This window comes from Takifugu flavidus, chromosome 4, assembly GCF_003711565.1.
Source record: "Takifugu flavidus isolate HTHZ2018 chromosome 4, ASM371156v2, whole genome shotgun sequence".
In the NCBI taxonomy this organism is placed as follows: domain Eukaryota; kingdom Metazoa; phylum Chordata; class Actinopteri; order Tetraodontiformes; family Tetraodontidae; genus Takifugu; species Takifugu flavidus.
The window spans coordinates 13,882,315-13,897,534 of NC_079523.1; the positions used below are offsets into that span (position 1 = coordinate 13,882,315).

The 15,220-nt window shown below is 44.3% G+C and overlaps 3 protein-coding genes and 1 non-coding gene across 8 annotated transcripts in view; 1 reads left to right on the forward strand and 3 right to left on the reverse strand.

The window, feature by feature from the left end:
* Nucleotides 1–15,220, reverse strand: part of LOC130523718 (NACHT, LRR and PYD domains-containing protein 12-like) — an 88,548-nt gene that overhangs the window by 58,162 nt on the left and 15,166 nt on the right. The window contains exons 1-2 of one of the 4 annotated variants that reach the window (XM_057029200.1): nucleotides 8,728–8,744; nucleotides 7,469–7,528 (exon numbers count right to left, since the gene is read on the reverse strand). The gene's annotated coding sequence lies outside the window, so the exon portion shown is untranslated. Of the gene's footprint in view, nucleotides 1–3,322; nucleotides 3,447–7,426; nucleotides 7,529–8,727; nucleotides 8,745–15,220 lie in introns of those variants that run through there. The other 3 variants (XM_057029198.1, XM_057029199.1, XM_057029191.1) reach the window with 3 other exon arrangements.
* Nucleotides 81–15,220, reverse strand: part of LOC130523719 (NACHT, LRR and PYD domains-containing protein 12-like) — a 28,946-nt gene continuing 13,806 nt past the window's right edge. The window contains exons 6-7 of one of the 2 annotated variants that reach the window (XM_057029210.1): nucleotides 1,327–1,500; nucleotides 81–1,120 (exon numbers count right to left, since the gene is read on the reverse strand). In XM_057029210.1, the coding sequence (XP_056885190.1) occupies nucleotides 931–1,120; nucleotides 1,327–1,500 (364 nt within the window). In that variant the 3' untranslated portion in view covers nucleotides 81–930. The remainder of the gene's footprint in view (nucleotides 1,121–1,326; nucleotides 1,501–15,220) is intronic. The other variant, XM_057029211.1, reaches the window with a different exon arrangement.
* Nucleotides 6,425–7,146, reverse strand: LOC130523733 (NACHT, LRR and PYD domains-containing protein 3-like). Its single transcript, XM_057029231.1, has 2 exons — nucleotides 7,041–7,146; nucleotides 6,425–6,940 (listed from the first exon to the last, which is right to left on the reverse strand). Exons 1-2 carry the CDS (start codon nucleotides 7,054–7,056, stop codon nucleotides 6,522–6,524), a joined length of 435 nt encoding a protein of 144 aa, XP_056885211.1. The 5' UTR covers nucleotides 7,057–7,146; the 3' UTR covers nucleotides 6,425–6,521.
* Nucleotides 14,869–14,987, forward strand: LOC130525039 (5S ribosomal RNA). The gene has a single exon (XR_008950321.1). It is a non-coding gene; the product is annotated as a 5S ribosomal RNA (ribosomal RNA).

Sequence of the window (15,220 nt, forward strand, 5' to 3'; positions counted from 1 at the left end):
AGGATAAAACTATTCTGTAAAAATGTATGTTTAGCTTGTGTCGTTGTGTCGTACAGGTCAAATAAGAACACAAGATCAACTGCTGAACCAGTGCAATTTATTTTTAATGTGTTAATCTCCACAAAGAAAGAAAAACCACAAACAAGTTTATAGTGGTCCAGTAATGCGCTATAGTCATACACCAGTACAGTTAACAATAACTCATGTTTTCCACCTGCTTTTCCATCTTCAGTGGGAATAATCCAGGGCGTTCTGGGCTTGAACAAAGGTATTAAAAGCTGGCTGAATGTCTGAGGTGACTGAAGGACACACTTGGGCTTTTCTCAATAGAGAAGGGGCACGGCACAGTGCAGCAGGTTCTCATCTTAAAATTTACTGTATTCATGGGAGATTTATTTGGTCATTTTGCTTCTTTTTATTTCCTATTTCCCACATTTATTCATAGTTTTTATTAGATTGCAATAAATCCTATAACATTGAACAGACTGACTAAAGTCAAATGACCTGCGGTTCCCACCGATAGCCGTCATTCTGATGGGTTTTTGCTGGCTGCAGCTGAATATTCCAATGCTCCATGTCACAGAGACAGTAAATACTAAACCCTAAAGATTCTGAAGGCATGATGTAAAATAGTAACGTATAATACAGACATTTGAAGAGACAATTAAGAGAATGTTTTCATGCTTCTAAGAGTGGCCGAGGAGCCATTTAGAACTTTATAAAGATGCATTGTGTGATACCAGGAACTAATTTAACTTCAAGGCGAAGCTGCTTCTGCTTTGTCGACCATCGACTGATCTCCTGAAAGTCCACCAGCGCTTTTTAAAACTGAATTTTTCATCTATGGAGGGAGTAGACGGCAGATGTTTCCACAGATGCTCTTCACCAGTGGTCAGTGAGTGATGCAGCAGATGAGCGGGAGTTGACTGGCTACAACCAGCCATGACTCAATGTCTCCAGCCCATAGTGTGGATTCTCTACGAGATCAGACAGCAGCTTCAGCTCTGAATCCTGCAGATGGTTCCGACTCAGGTTCAGTTCTCTGAGATGGGAGGGATTGGACCTCAGCGCCGAGGCCAGAGAGCCACAGCTGAGCTCTGATAAACTGCAGCGCTCTAATCTGAAAAATGCAGGATGAGGTTATACGGTGCAGGTCTGCATGTTATCTGCGTCAGTACTAAACCTACGTTAGTTCTTAGTTGGGTCAGACCTGAATTCACGATATTCCAAGGAATTTTTTTAATGTGGTGCATCACAGCAGTGTTGAGAACAGCCTCACTTCACCATCTTAGCAGCTGGTATATAGGTAGAAAAATGAAGACTGACCTGAGCCTCTCCAGTTTACAGTTTGGACTCTCCAGTCCAGAACAGAGCCGCTTCACTCCTGAATCCTGCAACGTGTTGTAGCTCAGGTCCAGAACCCTCAGATGGGAGTGGTTGGACTTCAGAGCTGAGGCCACAGAATCACAGCTGGTCTCTGATAACCTGCAGCCCAATAGTCTAAAATAACAATTATTTTGAGAGAAGACAAATAAAAATCAACATGTACCAGAGCAAAACACAGCTTACAAGCAACAAACCTCTGGTCCTGCACCGGCTTATCTGCCGTATGTTCCTATTTTGGGTTCTTTCAGGGCGGTTGGACAAGATCTACAGCGTATGTAAAGTGTGTGTGGTCAAAATACCTTCCAAGTTTGTGAGACCACATTTCTCAATAGCACTCAACTCTTGTCAGGAGTTGGGACAAAGCGACCCACTCCTGATAGCTTGTGGGCGATGCTGCAGCGACCCTGCAATCCCTACACTCTCTGGTGAAACCAAATCAAAGGTTTTAGACACTGCTGGATGCTGGAAGGGTGGCTATAGTCTGGACGCATCGTTCCCCTGACTGCACATTTCTCCAACAATGATTGGCAGCTGGTGTCACTTGTTCTCCAGATGAGAGAAGGAAAGAGAGCCACCCCACAGTGTGTTTGATTGCCCCACTGCAAGCTCAATGCTGCCAGAAAACATTGCAGGAGCATCAATTCCCCTCAGGGCATCAACAAGGACCTCAGGAAAAGGTGCAGCTGCCACCTACTAGAGACAAGCACACTGAGCTGAGATTCAAAGCCCTCTCCTCCCAAGAGAAGAGCTTGTTTGTTGGAGGCTCTTCTGGCGATACCTGGTGCCACAGCTCCAGCTCAGCCCGTCTCTGGAGCTGAGGTGGAGCTTAGCAAGTTTCATGGTTCTCCACCACTTCCTCTCGCTGAGGACCTTCTCAGCTGGTGGTTTCTGCTCCACCTTCCAAGTTGAGCAGGTGATACTTCTGCATTCCTGCCACCAGTGTCTCTGCAGAAAGAGTCTTCTCTACTGTTTTATATTAGATTGTAGAAAATTAGGATTTTTGGTTGATGTCTTAGATGTTGTTGACTAAGAGCAGGTTTTTCTTTAATAACATAGAAAGATTCGATGAGAAGAGCAAATGTATTATTTTATGAGCTACTTCCACTACTATTATATACATACTTCCATATTGTCTTAGATTGCAAGCTGCATTTATTGCATCGTTCATAGAAAGTCATATTTGTGAGGAGAAAACTCAAATAAGGTCATTTTCTTTAATGACCATTACAAAAGAAGGAGGCGATGAACAAACAGATTTATATAAAAATGCGTAAAAACGTATGGATGGAAACCTTTTTAAAATGGTTGCATTGTGTAGAATCGGTGTAGAATCAACTTGTTGACTTCTGATTTGGACTCCAATGGAGGTGAGGTGCAACAATTGTGGATGCTGAAAGCTTCAGATCTTCATGAAGGTTTCTGTGGTTGGACTGACCTGCTGCCCCTTTAAGAGGGAGGCAGGTTTGGGCTTCTGGCTGGAATGAAGCCACCTAAGATGAGAATGACTGCAGGCTTTCGTACCAAGGTTTAACAGGGTGCTCACTTCACTTGGGCTTTTCTCTTTTTTGGGATGGCTTTTCTCAGGAGAGAAGGGGCATGGCACACTGCAGCAGCTTTCTTTTTGGGTTTTCTAGTTTTCCTTCTGATCTTTAAAAGACAGGAAGAACCATTTTTGATTGGTCTGAATGTTTGGGCGGTTTTGTGGCCAGCCTAAAATAAAACAAGACAAATCTACAACTGATACTTCCTTTCTAGTCATTGATGACCATCCTCACATGGGACAGATTTCCACAACCAATTTAATACTGCAAATCTGTCCTGTGTGGTCTTTTTTCTGAGAACTGTAACACTACGTTTATAACAAAGATCAAACATGTAAACATTTATTGTCTAACTAGTTACACCTGGGAAAGTACTGGGATCATCTCTGACTGACCTGAGAGTCTCCAGCTTACAGAGAGGATCCTGGAGAAAACCACAGAGCAGCTTCACTGCTGGATCCTCCAGCTGGTTCCAACTCAGGTCCAGTTCTCTGAGATGGGAGGGATTGGACCTCAGCGCCGAGGCCAGAGAGTCACAGCTGATCTCTGATAAACTGCAGCCGCTCAGCCTGGATAAGGAATCATGGCAAGAAATGATCTCTTGGAGGAAAAGTCATATTACACTTGCTCAAAATCATTATTTCATTTTATTCATTATTTAATCAGGCCCTTGGAGTCAGGAGAGCTCTGGCCCCCACTGATAAACTCGGATATTACAGCAACAAACAGTTAAAAAGATCTATAAAATTGACTTTCAATGGCTCATTTAAATTCATACTACACATTCTCTTCTCCAAAAGTCAATGGAGTTTATCTTGAAGCCTTTCATTGCTTTATTGTTATGTCGAAGATAAAGGAAGCTGACCTGAGAGTCTCCAGCGTACAGTTTCGACTCTCCAGTCCAGAACAGAGCAGCTTCACTCCTGGATCCTTCAGCTGTTCTGACCAGGTCCAGAACCCCAGATGGGAGGGATTGGACCTCAGCGCCGAGGCCAGAGAGCCACAGCTGATCTCTGATAACCTGCAGCCGCTCAGCCTGGAAAAGGAATAAATGGGGCAAATAAAAACACATTTCTAAATCTGAAATGAAGAGAAAAGCAGAAATGTAAAGAAATTTACTAAGACCAACAGAGGCTCCTGACCTGAGCGTCTCGTCTGCAGTTTGGATGCATCATTGCAGAAGACAGTAACTTTACGTCGGCATCTGTCAGGCTTTGGTTCAGATTAAGCTCAGCTCCCGTAGATGAGAAGGGTTTGACCTCATTGCTGAGGCCACAACTTCACAATGACTCGTTGAAAGAAAACGACCAGCCAGTCTGTTTGTATGAAACAAAAATAGTGAGTCAAACTTTGGGATTTCTAATCAACTATCTGAGAATCTACCTCACACAAGTAGCTCATTTCCTGGAAAAGCTCAATTCACACCGTAGAGCAACAGTTTGAAAGACCATCAGATCTGAAATGCAACTGAATTATTCTCAACATTTGTCTTATTTTAGAACAGCTCATAATTACTCAATATTTAAAATGATTATAGCAAATGGTTTAAAGAAACGTGCATCTTTTTATCTGTCTATCGGCTCTTTGGATTTTTGCATTTCATCCAATTTGTACGATCGTGCGTCAAGTCTTAATTCAGCGATCTGATCGATGACATCAGAGTCTCTGGTTGCATCGATTGCCCTCAGCTTCTGTATATCTGCCTGTTTCCCTTCAAATCATTTTCACTGCACCTTTGTTGCTAGTGATGAAGTTGCCACCTAACGGTGTGGAAAGGGTCAAACAACTTTGTGGGTCACATAAAGGCTCCAAACGGAACCGCCACAAAGACCTAAAACACCCATTTAAACCAACGAGGCCGGCTGTTTTTACGTTGAACAAATGAAGCAAAATAGTCACGTGTCATTAGTTAAAATGTGTTTTTCTATCGTTTGAATACGATGTATACAAACAAACAAAAGTTATTTAATGACATGACAGTAATTTCATGATAGTCAGTTAACTTGTGGCTCCTATTATTCCTGCCTTATGTTGGTTTGTCTGGATTGACCTTTGAACTTATATCCAGCCAGTGTTGAACATTTCTGGATGAATTGTTGTTGTTTTTAATTTATGGACGCTGCAATGGAGATAAAGAATTGAAGGAATGACCACTGGAGGGGGTATTGCTACCTGACATGATCCACTCGCTTGATTTAAAACCCGATGTCCGGCACCAAAAATCTTTACTTCTCGCACTTCCTGCAGTTCCTCACACGCTGGAATCAGGCGACGTCGTCCCTCATCGGGTGTTGTACTGCTCCAGGTCCAGCTCATCCAGAACCTCCTCTGACATCTGCAGCAGGTAGGCCAGAGCTGAACAGTGGATCTCTGACAGTTTCCCTCTCTGATATCTCCCCTGACTTCAGGAACTCTTGGATCTCCTGATGGACTGACTGATCCTTCATCTCCATCAGACAGTGGAAGATGTTGATGCTTCTGTCTGGGGGATGTTATCACTGTTCTCCTCCTTCAGGTTGTTGAGGACCTTCTGGATGGTTTCTTGGTGGTTCTCCATCTGATCCAACAGTCCACCCAAGATCCTCTGATTGGACTCCAGAGAGAGACCATGAAGGAAGCGAACAAACAAGTCCAGGTGGCCATTTTCACTTTCAAGAGATTTCATTAGTGCTCTCCTGAGGAAGTCATCAAGAGATGTGACTGGTTCAGAATATTTTAGGAACTGATTCATAACCGCTGTGTCTTTCCTGGTGTAACGGTGGAACATGTAGACGGCAGCCAGAAACTCCTGAATGCTCAGATGAACAAAGCAGTAGACTGATTTCTGGAAGATCACACTCTCTCTCTTGAAGATCTCTGTACAAACTCCTGAGTACACCGACACCTCGGAGACGTCCAGTCCACATCGCTCCAGGTCTTCTGAGTAGAACATGATGTTTCCTTTCTCTCCAGATGTTCAAACGCCAGCCGACCCAACTTCAGAAGGAGTTCTTTATCAGCCTCAGTCAGTTCCTCTGGTCTCTGCTTTCCTCCATACTTCTGCTTCTTCCTCTTTATCTGAACCCTCAGGAAGTGTGAGTAGAGGTCAGTCAGGGTTTGGGCAGCTCTCCTCTCTGGTCTCTGGTCATCATGTCCTCCAGAACTATAGCAGTGATCCAGCAGAAAACTGGGATCAGACACATGATGGGAGGCTCCTGGAGGCCTTGATGTGTGAGATGATTCTCTTGGACAGATCTTCATCACTGAACCTCCTCCTGAAGTACTCCTCCTTCTGGGAGTCAGTGAAGCCTCGTACTTCTGTGATCCTGTCAACACACGAGGGAGGAATCTGATGGGCTGCTGCAGGTCTGGAGGTGATCCATGAGAGCTGAGGGAAGCAGGTTCCCCTGGATGAGGTTCACCAGGAGCACCTCAACGGACGATGCTTGTGTGACATCAGAGATGACCTGATGGTTGTTGAAACCCAGTGAAAATCTGCTTTCATCATCCAGGCCATCAAAGATGAACAGAAGTTTCCAGACAGTCAGATCTTCTGCTCTGATCTTCTGTAATGTTGGATGGAAAACATGAAGCAGTGAGAGAAGACTGTGCTTCTCATCTCTGATCAAGTTCAACTCCCTCCATGAGAGCGGAAGCACCAGACTGATGTCTTGGTTCTCCAAACCTTGCTCCCCAGTCCAGACTGAACTTCTGCACTGAGAAGGTTTTTCCAACGCCGGCGACACCGTTGGTCAGAACCACTCTGATGTGTCGCTGTTGCTCAGATAAGACTTTGAAGATGTCCTGGCACTTGATTGGAGTGTCCTGGATGTTCTTCTTGGAGGTTCTCTCAAGCTGTCTCACCTCATGTTGTGTGTCCACCTCCTCACTTTGTCCCTCAGTGATGTAGAGCTCAGTGTAGATCTTGTTCAGCAGGGTTCCACTTCCTGCTTCATGAGTTCCTTCAGTCACATGTTCACATCTTCTCTTCAGACTCATCTTATGACCTTCTATCACCTCCTGCAGATCACTTCCTGAACATAAGTAAACCAATGATTTCCATCTATCATAAATCATCAACACAACTCCAAATTCATGACATCACAACTTAAATCTCATATTGAACAGTTTTACTTTGTTTGGGCTTCATTTCAGCATCTCCAGATCTGCTTCCAGATTGTGAACAAGAGGACTCTCCTGGTGGAGCTGACTGGTCCCAGTTTGATAGGATGTGCTCCCCCCCCTCTCACTATGAAACACATCTCTATTAGTCCTTTGATTTATAGGATGAAAGAACCTGATCAAGACTCAATATTGTTCCAGCATTTATGTCTGAATTCATCTTTCAGTTTAAACATGATTCTCGTTTCTAATCAACAATATTATCACTTAAGTCTGTAACTCTATGACTGTCTGAGGTTTAAGTGTTAAACATCTCCAATAATAAACTCACAACCTGCTGCTGTTTATGTGACTAACAGCTGGCACACAAACACATCATCACGCTTTAGTTTTCTTACATTTTATCTGAACTTCTGAAGTCTATTAGTCCTTGTTTGGACCGGTCACTCTTCAGGGACACCCTGCTGGGCACTGTGGACTCTGCTCTGTCCTCGTCCATCCTGAGGAAACATCAGAAATAGTGATGAGACTGTGATGAAGGTAAATAATCTGGAGAGGTTGTAGTTAAATAATCCCAATTCACTGCATTTTTATCAAACAGGAACATTTCTAATCCATTCTGGATAACAGCTGAATCAATAAATCAATGATGTCTCTGTATGATTTTCATGTTTTCAGAGTTTAAGCTGCTTTTTTTTAACTGTTCCCTGCAGTGAGAAAAGAACTGGCACCTTTTCCAGCCCCTCATCCTGCAGCACTGAATGTGCTCTAAAGTTCATTCCAGAGCAAACGTCTCTGCACTTGCAGCAACATGTTGTAGTCATGGATCCGTGAGGAGAACCGGATACAGGAAACGCCCCCACTTTGATCCCAAAACCCAACTGGTGGCCAACGGTGGTCCGGCAACGACGGGGACGCTGGTCCATCGGGCCCACAACACTGGTTTTCCACAGGCCAACATGGTGAAAGGACTGTCTTCAGCTCAGCCAATAAATTATCTGGTGCTACATAAACATACTAGTCAGGACTTTTTAACTTCCCTCATTTGTTCCCCTCTTCAATTATTTCTATGATCCAAGTCCTCAAAGATCACTGCTCTATTTAAAATAGATGAAAGAAATGACACCCACTCCTGCATTTCTTTCACAGTGGTTCCACAACATAGAACAATAAACCACTGTGAGAAAACGTGCAACATGAACCCAAAATCCTGTTGGTGTCCTGTGATCCTGTGTGGATTTATTTAATTATTAAAAGTTTATTGTCTTAAATAATACCAAAATATCCAGCTGTAACCTGGACTGTTGAACAACTCTAATAACTTTATGAGCTTTTCACCTGTCACAAAATGTCGCTCTTCCTGCTTCGTCTGAAGAGAATAGTTTCACTTTCACTTTTAAAACCTAATCAACAGCTTTATGGCGTATATATTACTACCATTAAAGCATTCTGGGAGGGTTTACAGTTCTTTGAGGATCAGTAGCAAAGAGCAGAAAAATAAACTAAACTTCACTTAGAAAGACTATTCAACTATAACTAAAGCCAGACTATAAGAATGTTAAATAAGACCTATTCATTTATAATATATAACAATGTTTTGTGCTAAAACTAAATATGAAGTCTAGTTGAATCAAATCTTGATTTTATCTCCAAACACAACTGTCAATTCTTTTCAATAATGCTCTTCGTTTCCACTCACCTTGTCGGTCTTCAGTCTTCCTGCTTAGTCTGAAAGGAATACTTTGAAAAACTGGTTTGTTGGGTTCCCAGTTTCTGGGACCGTTGTTGCTGGTGTCTACCTGCAGGGGGCGTGGAGGAGCCGCTCATCAGCCACAGCTGGCCCCGCAGACACACGCACCTGCGGTCTCTCTTCAATCTCCCGTTCGATTTAAGGACAGAACTCCCGTCTGCCAGCGGCGGAGTGTTTTCGTCCTCATCGCCAAACCCTGACTTCTGTGGCTTGACTATTTTTGAGAGTTTTCCTCGCGGACTTGTTTTGGACTCTCTCGAGGTCTCTCCGCCTCTCTGTGAACGCGGACCGAACTGTTCTTGTTCACTTTAAAATAAAGACGCTTTTCGGACACCATTCTCCACCATTATTCAACCTGGTTAAATCAATAAGATTTATGATGCTTGACCGATTTGAAAGACTTGTAAAAGCAGCATATTTCTGCAGCCCTGGAGTCCAGGAGGAGCAGCAGAGGTCAGAATGGGTCGGAGCGCGTTTCACTATTGTCTGCAGTTCCACGCGTGTCCACCGGGTGGCGGTAAAGCACCACATGATATTTCTCCTTTTTGGAACTTCTTCAGCTGCGTTGAGCTTTAAATCTTCACCTGTCGCTCCCTTTAAGCTCTAAACTTTGCGGTTCTGTGTGTAGTTTGTTGGTTTAAATATTTTTGATGAATTCTGATGAAATGACTGAAACTGTCAATGACCAATGGAAAGTTCGTCCATTTTTCTATTGTGTCACACATTTTCATTATTTATTGTCATTTTTGGGTCTAAACTGGGCCAGTTCTGTGAGCTGTTTTGCTTTTTCTGTGGACCAGATGTTCCAGGCAGGTTCCATCATCGGACACAGACGGAGACAGGTCACGTGACAACAGTCAGCCTTTAGTTCTTTATTACAGGAGGATCTGGTTTATATACAGACACGTATCTGCAAAATACTAAAAAGTATATGAACCCAAAGTACTAAAAAGTCTACATCCACGCACACGCGTGTATTAAGTGTTTATACACACGTGTGCGCGTACGTGCACTCTGTATATTCATCTAATAACTGTTAGTTTCTAAAACACCAAAGTAGAGTCACTGAGGCACGGCTTCACCTCCTTTACACCGAGGTTTCCCTGAGCAGGTGTGATGAACTGTTGCAGAAGAAAAGCATGGAACATGTTAATAACCGGACACAACAACACTCAGGTTTATTGTCTGACGGCATCAGTGTCTCTGGTTGCATCTGTCTGAGGAGCATTGTGAAACCAGGAGCAGTGTAAATGAGGGGGGGGGGCAGTGAGTGGATGCTGCATTCATCAAACACACAATAGTCAGAAGAGAAGAAGGAAGAACAGAAGCCCGTGTTCCTCAGTGTTGGTGTGGAGACGCCTGTTTGGAGGAGCAGGAAGCAGGCTGGACTCTTCCAGCTGGCTTTAATGCCACTTCTCTTCTGAGAACCTCCCAGCAGCTTTCTCTCCACCATCTTTTTACGCTGAGGGTTTTTGATCATTTCAGGTCAGATGTTCTTGACTGAGGTTAAAAATGTTTGTTCTTGTGCTCGGAGCGAACCGATGTTCCTCTAAAGTCAGGCATCCTAAAGGTGGATGTTTTCTGAGGCCTGGAGGCTTTAAAGTGGCGCTTTTACCCACTTGTCCTCGTTCTGTTGGAAACTTGATCCACAAACCTTTTCTGGAGCTTCATGTTCTGCTTTTTTGAAGGAATGAAATGGTTTCATCAGCGCTGCCGGGGGCTGAGCAGGCTTCATAAATCTGAAGCTCTGAGATCCTTTAAAGATCTCCTGGAATCAGCAGATGGGGGTTTGATCAAAACGGTAAGAATCAGTCAACCTATCAAATCTTGACTCAGTCCAAGCGTGAACCAGTCCATCCAGAGCTGATTATGGCTCAGCCAGGAGGAAAGCACGGCCTGGGGGGGTTCATATGGAGCAGGCACACTCTGGCTCTATTGCTACTGAAAACAGCCCTTCAGCACAGCAGCCTGAAATACAGTTCTGGAGAACACCTGTTCCCAACAGAACCTGTTTAAAACGGGACCAGTAAAGATGCCCGGCGTGACCACGACCACGGGGAGAGAGGGGGGGGGGCAGAGACAGGCGGTAACGCTGCTGCCCACCGATTCACCTAGAAACAACAAAAACCCCAGCAGCTTGGACCCAATATGGCAGCGTGTTCCTCAGAAACGCTCCTCAAACTCTCCCCACAGCTTCATTGCTAAACAGGATTTGGGTTTTTTTGTCCGTGCTAAATGGAAAGTGTTTGTCCTTTGGTGGTCCAACAGGACCACGACTGGGATGGATGGATGATTTGATGTTATTGAGAATAAAAACAGCTGAAAATGGAAGCAGAGATGTTTCAGAGCACCAGAGTTCAGAAAGAGTTTCTAATCAAACGCCGCCTGTTGGGAATGATGAATGGATGAATTTTTATTTAATTTAGACTAATTTAGACTAATTTTAACACCCTTTATGCCAGTTCCATAGAGCGTGCACACACACACTAGCAAAGATGATATCCAAACAGCCAAATAAATGGGAGTCAAAAGAAATCATTTAAAGCTCATATGTCAGAGTCAAGGTCGAGGGTTTTCTATGGCCCCCGGGATGATATTGATTTATTATTAGAACCGGCCCGCAGGCCGCAGATGTTTTACACAGGCCAGTACTACATTTCCCACAATGCAACGGTGACAGTCTGAGCGGGAGGTGGCTTCATTTCATTATTTATCAGTAGTCATTAGCATAACAGCAAAAGTCAATGTTCAGATACCCATAAAATGGCAAAAGGGAAGGTGGACACTGAGAACCGGGGGTTCAAACAAGGTGGGAGTGGGAGTACATGTTCACGGAGGCAGCTGGGAAACCTGGGTGTCTTCTGAGTGGAGAAAGGGTGGCAGTAATGAAAGAATATCATCTGAGACGCCATCATGAAGCTAAACACGCGGACAAAGACAAGAATATGGACATGGAACAAAAGCTACAGAAGGTTGAGGAGTTAAAACCAGGCCTCAAATCTGGACAGGCTCTGTTCAGAAAAGCCAAATCTCAAAGCGAGGCTGCTGTCAAGGCCAGTTTGATTCTGGCAGAAGAGATCGCTCAATCAGCCCGGCCATTTCCAGAGGGGGATTCCATCAAACACTGCATGCTTAAAGTTTGTGAGCAAGTTTGCCCAGACAAAAGGCAACTCTTTTGAAACGGGAGTCTGAGCAGAAACACCATTGTTGTCCCTCAATCTAAAAGAGCAGCTGGAGAAAAAGGGGAAAGATTTCATGGCATCTTCCCTGGCTGTGGATGAGAGCAGCGACATTAGAGGGGACTCCAGCCTCAATGTGACAGAGGAGTTTCTGGCGTTACGTCCTGTGCACGGCACAACCACAGGACAGGATTTGTATGAAGAGGTGTCAAGATGTGGAAATGAGATGGAGCTGCCTCGGGAAAAACTGGTGGGTTGGACAACAGACGGAGCAGCTGCCATGTGTGGACACAGGAGTGGACTGGTGGCCAAGATACGGGAGAAGATGCAGGAGGAAAACGTTACGGCTGAACTGACAGCTCATCATTGCATCATACACCTGGAATCGTTGTGTGCTGAAGCCCTGAACATGGAACATGGAATGTTCACCATCACGCACGCAGGGAACTTTATCAGAGCCAAAGGTTTAATTCAGAGCCAGTTCAAGGCGTTTCTGAGCCAGTGGCAAACGCAGCGTGGTGATTTGCCCCATCACACTGAGGTGCGATGGCTAAGCCAGGGAAAGGTGCTGCAGAGATGTTTCCAGCTTCCTGAGGAGATCAGATGTTCTTTGACAGCAAAGGGAAAGACACAACTCAACTCCCAGACCAAAGGTTCTTGTGTGAAACGGCTTTTCTGTGGGACATTCCGAGTCATCTGAATGCAATGAAGCTGCAGCTGCAGGGTCGGGGTGGTGTCCCCTCTGATATGTACAGTACAGTGAAGGCCTTTAGAACCAAACGCACTCTGTGGGAGGCACAGATGCACAAAGGAAACTTGAGCCACTTTCCCAGCTGCCAGACCCTGAAAGAGAAGCTCTCTACCAGCGTGTTCCCGAGCACAGTTTGCTGATTAAATGAGTGTTCTCGCCGCTGACTTCCCACGCCGAGTCACTGACTTAAAAGCACCAAAAAGCAGGTTTGAACTGCTCAGCCGTCCGTTTGAGGTTGAGGTGGAAAGCTCAGCACCAAAGCTCCAAATGGAGGTGATTGAGCTCCAATGCAGTGATGCCCTGAAGGCAACACATGGGGCAGTGGGTGCTGCGGAGTTTGCCCGTTTCCTCCCCGACACACATCCAGGCTGCTCCAACGTTGCCTGTGTTTGGCAGCACAGACCTGCGGGAACAACTGCTTTCTTTGATGAAGCTGAACAAAACATCACACAGAAGTGGACTTCCTGCTGAACACCTTCACTCAATTGTGAGGAGTTCCTCAGCTCAGAGCCGGACCCCCAACATTGATGAACTCGTCCAAAAGATGAGACACCACCAAGTATCAGCCTCAAACAAGTGAACATTAAGGTGCAATAACACATTTACAATTATTACTCAGCTCAAGTTTAAAAGTTAAAGGTAAATATTTTTCACTGCACATGTGCCTTTTCCTTGAAGAAAGTGTTGTTTTTGCTTCATAGATTTTTGCACTTTATGTTTAAGTAAATTTAGCCCACTTTTGCTAAATGAGAAAATCTACTGATGGTGCCTTGAATAATACCGCTTCATTCATTTAATGTTCATGTTATGGGGATTTTTATAGAAAGCAAATTTGTCTTTTGTGCCTCTTGAAAATTAAAAATGACTGACAGAGCCATAAGAAACTATTGCTTTATTTATCTGATCATATTGGAAAATATTTGTTAGGTTTTCAGTTGGTTCAGTTTGGTTCACTAGACCAGGGGTCACCAACACGGTGCCCGCGGGCACCCGGTCGCCCGTCAGAACCACATGAGTCGCCCACCGGCCTGTTCTAAAAATAGCTCAAATAGCACCACTGACCAATGAGCTGCATCTAATTTATTTTGTTTGCTATTCTTGTTTAAATCACACTTACACATAAACTGGAAATAACAATATATTTAAAAAAACTTACTGAACTTACTGAACTATGACCTAGTATAGTTCAAAGGTCAGTATGATGCGTATGACCAAAACGTAGCGTCTACGCAGATCGCTACGACCAAACAGCCTAGCGGGCGCAGCCAAAACGAGGAGACGACTGACCCATAAAAAGATGGCAGAAAAAAGAAAGAAGACAGATCATTTTCACCACGAAAGTTTCTTTCTCCACAAGAGAAGAACTTCTCACACTACTGCCCCTAAAGACAACTACGAGGGGAGTTGACATATATAACGAGGGGAGTTGACACATATAACGAGGGGAGTTGACATATATAACGAGATGAAGGAGTTTTTGGTGGAGAAAAAAGTGCCGCTGGAAAAGCTGGTATCAGTGACTACAGACGGGGCTCCTGCTATGAGCGGTCTTCGCAAAAGCCAACTCAAGGCGGCAGATTCCTGAATTGAAAACAATATCTAAAGAACTCAAGTATCATACTAACAACACTAATATTCCATCTGTCTATCCCCAACTGAATTAACTCCCCACCTATCTCATCAGATTATTTGTAACAGAATAAGCAGATAACGTAGCATTTCCCTGTTCATATCTGCTACTTGCAATTTAGAATTTGTCAATAAAACTATGCTATGACACAAACTACAGTTTAATAGATGGCTGTGCTCCTAAAAAGAGCAGCATTTGTGGCTCATAAACCTCACAGACACTGCTATGCTCTTTAAACATTTTTATGATCGTGAATTTGTCAATCAAACATCTTCTCTTTGATAATGCCCAAAGCTGGATTCGAACTCTCCCTCTGGGGTCTTCAGGAGGTTTCAATCAGGTTGTCTGTTACAGCAATTGTCAACTGGCCCGCACCGGCCCGGGATCGAGTCCCGGCCATGGCACATTGCTTTTAACTTGATTTCATTCTGTGACAAAGCAAAATGGACAACCTCCACCAGAATAAGTGTTTCAAGAAAATAAGTTTGAGTGTATTAACTTCAAAAGGCCATTTTCTTGCACCTGCTCTCGCTTACGGCCATACCACCCTGAGAACGCCCGATCTCGTCCGATCTCGGAAGCTAAGCAGGGTCGGGCCTGGTTAGTACTTGGATGGGAGACCGCCTGGGAATACCAGGTGCTGTAAGCGTTTTGCACTCTTCCACTGGGTCAGCAGAGGCCGCCAGTGTTCCAGATAATTATCTAGCCCAGGGGTCGGCAACGCAAACTGTTGAAAGAGCCATATTGGACCAAGAAAACAATAACAAATCCGTCTGGAGCCGCAAAAACTGAAATGCCTTATAATGAAGGCAACACATGCTGTAAGTGTCTATATTAGCTTTATTAGCCTACTATCAAAATGATAATTAGGCTACAAATACA